At 32.4% G+C, this 9,990-nt stretch overlaps 1 protein-coding gene across 3 annotated transcripts in view; it reads left to right on the forward strand.

Moving 5' to 3' along the window:
* The first annotated feature begins 1,458 nt into the window (after nucleotides 1–1,458).
* LOC105142117 (cytochrome P450 81E8-like) overlaps nucleotides 1,459–9,990 on the forward strand; it is a 10,108-nt gene continuing 1,576 nt past the window's right edge. The window contains exons 1-2 of one of the 3 annotated variants that reach the window (XM_011049595.1): nucleotides 1,459–2,411; nucleotides 2,577–3,222. In XM_011049595.1, the coding sequence (XP_011047897.1) occupies nucleotides 1,527–2,411; nucleotides 2,577–3,200 (1,509 nt within the window). In that variant the 5' untranslated portion in view covers nucleotides 1,459–1,526 and the 3' untranslated portion in view covers nucleotides 3,201–3,222. Of the gene's footprint in view, nucleotides 2,412–2,576; nucleotides 3,311–9,990 lie in introns of those variants that run through there. The other 2 variants (XM_011049596.1, XM_011049594.1) reach the window with 2 other exon arrangements.

The raw sequence follows: 9,990 nt of genomic DNA on the forward strand, positions 1-9,990 counted from the left end.
CGAGTGCATCCAACAGTGAATCAAAATCATATCTTAAACAACGAAGATGTCATGCAAGTCCAACATATGCAAATAAATCTCATTTCTGACCATTATGAGAAAATACAATCATGGGGTGGCTTCCAAACTATTTCTTTACATGTCTAAGATAACCAAAACAGGTAAAACCATAGTTTATCAATTCATGTTCTTTTGTGTTCTTTCTTAAAAAAAAAAAAAAAAGTAGAAACTTGAGACTCAATGGTTAGATTTTCATCTAGTAAATAGGAAATTAGGATTATGTTGTTTAATTGCCGATAGGAGATATGAAAGTGAACCGGAGCTAATGATATTTTTGTCTTTTGTTCTACCTCATCTTTTTTTTTTCTTTTTTCTTTTTTAAGATGGGTTCCATATTGTAAAAACCAATAGAGGTTCCCCCAAGTCTTTGTCCATGAGTTCATCGTGTTCCTTCCCTAGTTGCCTAAATCTTGGATTTTAGTAATAACTCTTCTCATTCAGTTTTTTAATTAAATAAAAAAACTTAATCTTTTTATATTAATTTACTGGTTAAAAAATGTTTTTTTTTAGTACTGAGTATTTTAGATTAATTTACGTATAACAAACCAAGTCTTAACGGTTTATAATCAACTTTTATACAAAGTTAAGCCTTGTATGACGTCAAAAAATTTAATGGTAGGTACGAGGATTTGAAATCAAGGCTTTAATGGAGGTAGGAGGATTTGAAATCAAGACTTGGAAGGAAGCAAACCTCTAAATTCCTAGCTAAATGCAGCTAGACGAACCTCTTGTGGTTTCGCCGGAAAATGTTGACTTAAACGATGATCGTCGTTAAATTAGAAAATGCCATGTGGGGCTTCGACTTTATACATATGCCATGATGGAGACCGCCCTCTCCTTCCTGTATTCATGGATCTACGATCTACGACTAAGTACACAATAATTAAATTAATTGTTACGCCAACACATGTTTATAAATAATATTTTTTTTCTTTTAATTAATGCAAGTACTAGTCTTTCTCGTATAAATACTGAAATTATTTCTGGACATGATTTTTATCTTTTTGAAAAATATATTTCTTTTATATAATTACGCTTTAAACTTTGAATTCATTTCTGCTCATGAAAAAAATATACAATAGCATACCAATACATGTAAACTATTAAAAGCATCACAAATGCAAAGCTATTGAGAAATATCAGGTTAAGCCGTATGATCATAATTATTAAATCCAAGAACACTCTCGGCTACCTCAAATAAAATTCTTGTTCATGCATTTGCTTCACGGACAGCCTCGGCTAATCAACAGTTCGAGCAATCTTGAAGTCAATTCTCCAATTAAATTTAGCAAGAAAGTCGTAGAAAATATCCATTGATGTTGCTAAAAAAGATAGAAGGGAGTTCCCATGTCATATCAGAGCACAGGAAAATTCAATAATTCATCTCTAATAGTACCAAAGAAAAACAAATAAATCTTCGCGGACAGCCTCAACGTCAATCACCACATCTTCTCCACCACCTCAAGATGGAAAACACCTTGCTATACTCGGTAATCCTCTCCACTTTCTTCCTCGTTTTTTCCATCAACTTGCTGCTACGAACAAGAAAGCAACGCAAGAATCTCCCACCAAGCCCACTTTCTCTTCCGATTATCGGACATTTTCATCTTCTCAAGCAGCCCATCCACCGAACCCTTGAGGCTCTCTCGCAAAAATACGGTCCGGTCTTTTGTCTCAAATTGGGATCCCGCCTTGCCATCATCGTGTCATCCCCTTCAGGTGTGGAAGAATGCTTAGTCAAGAAGGACATAGTTTTTGCCAACCGCCCCCATGTTTTGAGTGGAAGAATCTTGAACTACAACGACACTACCATGGGCACAGCTGACTATGGTGATCACTGGCGCAACCTCCGCCGCATAAGTGCTATAGAGATCTTCTCGTCACCTCGTCTCAACGCTTTTCTGGGCATGCGAAAAGAAGAAGTCAAGCTCTTGCTGAGCAGACTGTACCGCGTTTCAACTCATGGCTTTGCCAGGGTAGAGTTAAGGCCCCTGCTTTTTGACTTGACGAGTAATATAATGATGAGAATGATTGCAGGGAAGAGATATTATGGTGAAGGGGTGAAGGAAATAGACAAGGCAAGGGAATTTAGAGAGATGATGGAAGAGTTTCTTCACTATAGCGGGGCGGTAGTTGCTGGGGATTTTCTTCCCTTCTTGCAGTGGCTTGATTTGAATGGATATGTGAACAAGATGGATAGACTCAGTAAAAGGATGGATGTGTTCTTCCAAGGACTGATTGATGAGCTTCGAGTTGACAGGAACAGTAACACCATGATAAGTCATTTTCTTACCTTGCAGGAATCGCAACCTGAATACTACACAGACGAAATCATCAAAGGTCATGTTCTGGTAAACAAATTATCATTCTGTCTTTAATTTGTTTAAAGCTAGAAATCCTGAATAGTGCATAGAGATCCTTACAGCGAGCTGACCTCCAACCGAGCCTATATATTCTTCTGACTAAATCTGAGCTTGGTTTAAATTTTTTTTTTTTTGTCTATTTATCTATTGTAGACGTTGTTGGTCGCGGGGATAGAAACAAGTGCTACATCGTTGGAATGGGCAATGGCGAATCTGCTAAACCACCCAGAAGTGTTGAAGAAAGCTAAAGAAGAATTAGACACTAGTCAGGTTGGCCGAGATGAGTTGATAGACGAGTCAGATCTTCCAAAACTACATTATCTTCATGATATCATCTCCGAGAACTTGCGTTTATATCCAGTAGCTCCACTGCTGGTGCCTCATATGTCATCCGCAGACTCCACTGTTGGAGGATACCATGTGCCTGCTCGTACAATGTTGTTTATAAATGCATGGGCCATTCATAGAGACCCTAAGTTGTGGGATGAGCCAACAAGCTTTAAGCCTGAAAGATTTGAAAATGGAAGATCAGTTGATCAAGCATACAAGCTTACGCCCTTTGGTCTGGGGAGGAGAGCTTGTCCTGGGGATGGCCTCGCAAACCGAGTGATGGCTTTGACTTTGGGTTCTTTGATTCAGTGCTTCGAGTGGAAGAGAGTGAGTGAAAAGGAGATCGACATGGCTGAGATCACTACGATAACTATATGCAAAGTGGAACCTTTAGTGGTGATGTGCAAAGCTCGCCCAATTCTAGGCAATGTTCTCTCTCGAGCTTGACTTTTACTGTGATATATTTGAGATGTACGTACCAATAATCTTGAAGATCAAGACAAATGTTTCCCTTATTCCCTGAAGATGCCAGATTTTATAGCGTACGTTACCATACCTCTTTGGGTTTGCGTGTCACCATGTCATTTTCTTCTTCTTTTTTACTTCTTTTTTTTTCCTTCTTTTCTGACATTTTCCTCCTCCTCTCATTTTTACCTTTCCTTTTCATTTGCAAGCGACGTTTACTATTTCTATAAAATTAGCCTCCTGGATAATACTTTAAAAAAAAATTTAAATAAATTTTTATCTTGTAAATTCTTATCATACTTTTGTAAAAAAATCTCTTTCTTATCTACAATATTAAAATTCTCACCAAACATATTAAAATTCTCACCAAAAATCTTCTTGTATAGCAAAAAAATATGTTTAAACTTTTTTTTTTTACTAACGCAAAATTTCTGCTACTTCTCATCAACAGTTTGTTATTCTTAAAATTTCTTTTAAATTTTCAAGCCAATGGATTTATCAGGAATATACATATTCATTTCAGCACTATTAGACTAGTCTTATCTTATTATAGCTATAAAAATTTACCTATTATAGCAAGATTAGCTCTTCTAGATACCAGATATCTAGAATATCAACAAATATGTATTGGATTTCTTGAAATTGCGCTCAATTGTGGTACAGTAGTTGTGACTTTCTATCCCAACTTCAATATAGTTCTAGATAACCCTTAACTCCATCACTTTTTAAAAGTCTAACTACAAATCACTAGTGCTGATCAAGTTTTAGATACTTATCAAATTACTTTTCATTATCAAATGGCTTATAGGGTCCAAAATCATGCCTTTGATTTAGTACTTTCTAATACAAAAGATGTTTTGCTTATTATTATTGATACTAATTAAAGAGTCACCTCTACTCATGTCCCATAACAAATCCCGAAAAAGAATTTATAAAAGTTACTCCTCTCTTCTTGGATTACCTATTATGAAAAATTAAATCAAAGCTATGTTCCTATACAATCCACAGAACATGAGTTCACCAAAAAAGCTGATAGTACTGTTTAAATCATCTTCAAGAAGTGTGAATCTTTCACTTCTCCACCAAGAATCTTTTCCTCCTCCATCTCGATGATGCAACCAGCTCAAAATCCTTTTCTGGTACCTGTAGAATCTTTCTCTAAGGACGGTCTCTCCCTTTATTCTTTCTTTTAGGACAACCATGTTTTTTGGAATGCTTGTAATTGTGACAATTGTTGTAATCCAGACATGGAAGATGACTCCCTCAAGTAAAAAAAAAGAAATCTTCATGTAAGAAATTGAAAGGTTGATACAATCAAGGGGACAAAATAGTTGACACTCTAGGACAACCCTCTGGAAAATTTGAACAGTTGATATATATATATATATATATATATAGGTTCCACCAAAATTTCTACCAAAAATTTGGCAAAGTCTCCCATATACTAAGAGGTTCCAAGTTATCGACATATACTTGTTTATGCTTTTAATATTTCACATCTCATAACTCAATCACGACCCAATCATGGGTCTCAATCCCACAAACATCATCATCATCATCACCCCAACCATAATATTTATAACATACATTGAACAATAATTATCATTATAGAGGGATAAATGAGATAAACACACATATATGAAACATGGTTATATAAATTTTAGAGTTAAGTTTATCTATTCAAGTTTAAACATCAAATATATAAATTAAATTCTATAAATATTTTAATATTTTAAAAAACAAGGATATACTACCTAGAACTACAAAATAAAAGGTGAGCAAAAGCTAAGATCTACTCCTGTAGTACATGTGATGGTCTTGAAATAAAATACATGTTATTAAAATATGAATATCACAATAAGTATAGTAACACAAATATCTAACAATTTAAAAAGACAAACATGTATTAATATTCTATTTACTTCTTCATTTTTCTTTTCATTGGACCTCTTCTTCATTGAGCTACTAAAACTGTTTCATCTTTGATTTTTAACTTCTATTTAAGATTCTATAAGATCAACCATAATTATTTTTTACTAACGCATTGTCAATACTAATTCCATTGGTATCATCATCACCTTGTAGGTGTCAATGTTTAGTTATTCTCTTACCTGGGACCCTAACATACACTAAATGTATGTTAGTCTATGCCCATAGGCATCAATACATGGTGATCCCCTTACTTGGGATTCTAACATACATTAAATGTATGTTAATCCATGCCATTTTCATCTATTAATATTGTCATTCTTTGTCTGGCTATAGTTATCATTACAATTTTCATTTTAAACATGGCTCATTTCTTTTTGAAGCTACAATATAACATCATATGTTCCCCAAAGGAAACGGACCTAAATTTTCACCTTTTAATGCGTCAAAATAGTTATTTTAATGACTTTTTGAATCTGCCAGCAGAGGTCATATTTCGACCTCTCCTCAGATTTGTTTTACAATACCTAGAGTTTTAAGACTTCGTTTCAAGGAAGTTTGGTCTTGTTGGAAAGATAAGACTCGTGGCTACAAGTCCTATGAAGGGAGGATAACGTAGTTCTGCCTCCAAGACACTCGAAATTATTCGTCAACAAATCAGACCTACTGCCCTATAGAGTCTATCATGACTCACTCTCGGTTGGTGATCCATAACTTAAGTTTTATAGCTTCAAAATGAGTAAGACCAGTTTTCTTAGTTAGTCAACATCCAAATATACAATTATTATGAAGGAACTGATCCTAATTCCTTTATCCTCCTACTCGAATTCTCTTCACAAGTTAGGAGACAAATCTGTCTAGATTCATCAACCTTTCCATTTACACACAACACCTATAATTCAACATTTTCTCTTTATCTCAACCCCTAGCCACATCATATATTGTTTAAGAGTGTCAAAAATATCTTTTTAACAGTCAATTGATCCTAACTAATTGATCTATATCATTGTACATAAGATACTCTTATTCATTCCAATAATATCACAACAAGTTTGATACATATTAATGTATGTGAGACACTCATATCCATTCTAATTATATCATAACTAGTTGATACACATCAATATATGCAAAGTATTCATATTCATTTCAATATTTATTGAAGCAATAAAATAATAAATTTTAAAATTTATCACTGAGTTTATAAAAATTGAAAAGACAAGGTGCAATGCACCTACCTAGAGTATGTGCATGTGCTTCCACTCCATGCAATTGTCCAGTCCCCACAGCTTTCTCTGTACCGCCAGAGATTCAGTCTTTATCAATAATACAACCAACATCACAACTTTATTTAATTTTCATTCAACTAGTATTCTCAAACCAATCATAAGAAATTTCTTTATGATCTCATGCTCTTTTCCATTTTCATGTTTATATTCATTCTTATAATTTTTTTTATCAAAATTATCACTCAACAACAATTCCAAGCAAAGATTAAAAATCATCTAATTCCGATCAATTTAGCTTAACCAATCCAAAAGACTATCTAGTGTTTTAATCATAACTAAAGTTGTAAAACTTTATTTTGGATGTGATTTATCTATATCAAAGGCTAAAACATAGAAATATAATTTTTATGAAGAAGTCAACTCTAAATTATTTTGTTGTAAGGGCTCAAAATCAACAATCACAATAGGCCCTCTTTTATAGCTAAAATTTTTGGGCAACGATGATTTTCATCCCCTGGAAATCCCTTCCAACTTCCAACTTATTTTCATGCAAAAGCAACATCCTCCAAGGTCATTTGACATCATTAAATCACAAATTCAAATAAATTCTAAAGCAAAAGATTAAAACAATTTCCCTACCTTTACAGTGTAGCAAGATTGGACCAAAATATGGAAATTCATTCCTTTTAGGATTTCTCCTATTATTATTATTATTATTATTAATATAACAAAATGATGAACAATTCATTTTCTTTCACTTTCTTCTCGTGCAATTAAACATAAGTGACAAACCTTAACAATTAATATTCTTATATCATTGTCACAACAACAATTTCACCCTATTAGTTGGAATCCATGACAATCTTCATTAACTAATCAATTTGCTAAAAATACTTATGGTTAGTTTTAAATATGTTTTATTTTCTAAATTTCTTTCATTTTAATTTCTTCATGGTTTCACCCCATTTATATCCACACAGCTAAGATGTTAGCTTTTTTTATTCAATCAACATGTTCATATAGCAATGTTTCTTATTATCTTACACAATAATCATTTTTTCCCTCGTAGAAAGAATACACATTTAATCTATAATAATACTAATAATAAAAACATATTTCACCATTACATCTTCCATAAAACCTACAACCACACAATTCTAATTTTATTAAAACATGTATTTAATTAAGCTTACTACATTTTTCAAAAACTAGCAATAGATTCAAAAGGCAATAAACCATCAACCTCTGATTATTATTTTAAACCCAATAGTCAAACTACATATCATTAGGTTGTGTATAATATATCACAAAATCATAATGATCCAACGTTAGATCTCCCTAAATCTGAATAAAACTGAGCTTACCTAAAAATGGACGAGCTATTATTCAACATGCACGAAACCTTGTCGGAGAATGCATTTCCAATCTCCACCGTCCAGAATGAGCATGATCCAATGATGAAAGAGACAAAAATCAACTGACGACCAAACTGCCTTGTAGATGTATGTTTTTTGTTTTCTATAAAATTTTCGATGATGATTTATGTCACAAGGATTGTGTTCCTTCTTATCCCTTCAGTTGGTTAGTAGAGGAGTGTGATAAGAATAATATATCCAAAAAATAGAAGGATCTAATAATGCATTCCAGAGATATGGCCACCGGAACATTATTGGTTTCTTTAAAATATGTAGTTCTCTCTATATCCAATTTTCTCTAATTTTTCTTTTTCTTTTTTTTTAACTGGTGTCCTTTTTGCAGTTTTATAGGCACCTTTTTTATAATTACAATTTTATCCCTCATTCAAACCTTTATGTATTTTATTTTATTTTTTATGTAAACTATATGGTTTATTTCTGCTTAAATCGCTAGTTTTTACCACACTCTAATTGGGATGAAATATTCAACCAAGGTAGGAAAACATATTATTAGACTTCATGAAAAATTCCATTCTGATATGATGATTGGATTGAGAGCTCTACTTTCTAATGTAAAATTGATCAGTTCATGCCTTTTTTGTCAACGATTCAAATTTTCTTATTCAATCTTCACATAAAATCATATCAATTTTATTTCTAAACCTTTAAGTTTATTTTATTATTTTTAAATATATATATTTTAGAATTTCCACCTTTATTTATTTATTAGGTTTATTACCATTTCAAAATAACATTACTAATTTTTAATCAATGCTTGCACCTTCAGTCCTACCTTTTATATCCTTTATTATAATGTATTCTTTATTACCTCACTTATGTATTAGAAATATTTTGTTATTTTTTTCATTATTTTATCTATAAAAAAATATTATCAGTTTCTCTGTTTTTATGAATTCTAAATATAAATTCATTTTATAGAGGTAATCCCTTCTATTTTATATCATTATTTATTTATTATTTCTAATTTTGATTTTCATTACTCATTAAGATGGTATCACTTTCAATCTTATATTTATATAAGAATTTATATATCTGCATATTAAAACTATAAATTTTCAAGATTTTACAGTATTTGTGACGCATGGAGGAGGAGAATGGCCAATGATTTACAAGGAGCTACTGTCTCGTTTCCCTGGCTTCTAGGTTTAGGATTTTAGTCATGCAAAATAAATTAAAAAAAAAACCCAGTTAAAAATGCAAGTTGTTCATCGTTTTATTACTCTATTTGGATTGTAAAACTCCCAGATCGGGAAAAGTTTGAGGACATTCCGTAGTTGCAGAGTGTATTTTTGAGCTGACAAGCCATGTTGAGGGCAGCCATGCATGTGGGGAAGAAGCTTGGGAGTGAGAAGGGCAAATCAACATCATCCATATTTGGCAATACACTGCATCTGCCCTGTATATCTTTTGGACTGCATTAATTTCCCTTGCATGCGGATGCCCTTTCAGCCACGAAAAGTATCAGAGACGATTTGCCTGTTCCCAGATCTGCCTGCTTATTAATTTCGAGACAGTCTTTTTTGTTTTCTTGTTTTAGAATTATTTTTCAATTTTTTATTATTTCTATTTAAAATTAATATTTTTTTTAATATTTTAAAGTATTTCGATGATAAAAATATTTTTATTTAAAATAATATTAAAAAATATATAAAAATATTTAAGCAAAAAAGTATTTCCAAATGGATTTTAAATTGAACAATCAATGTATTATTTCATGTCATTTTCTTAATTTAGCATCTTGAAAATTATGGATTTGATCAGGTCTAATACATGTTAAATTTATAGTTAAATCGGATAGGATATTTACCTGTGAGAGACAACTAGATAAATCAATAATTCGAGCAATTTTGACATCAATTCTCCAATTAAATTTAGCAAGAAAGCCCTAGAAAATATCCATTGATGTTGCTAAAAACAAGATAGAAAGGAGCTCCCATGTCACATCAGAGCACAGGAAAATTCAATAATTCTTTTCTAATAATACCAAAAAAAAACAAATAAATCTTCACGGACAGCCTCAAAGTCAATCACCACATCGTCTCCACCATCTCAAGATGGAAAACACCTTGCTATACTCGGTAATCCTCTCCACTTTCTTCCTCGTTTTTTCCATCAACTTGCTGCTACGAACAAGAAAGCAACGCAAGAATCTCCCACCAAGCCCACTTTCTCTTCCGA

This window comes from Populus euphratica, unplaced genomic scaffold, assembly GCF_000495115.2.
Source record: "Populus euphratica unplaced genomic scaffold, PopEup_1.0 scaffold268.1, whole genome shotgun sequence".
Taxonomy (NCBI): domain Eukaryota; kingdom Viridiplantae; phylum Streptophyta; class Magnoliopsida; order Malpighiales; family Salicaceae; genus Populus; species Populus euphratica.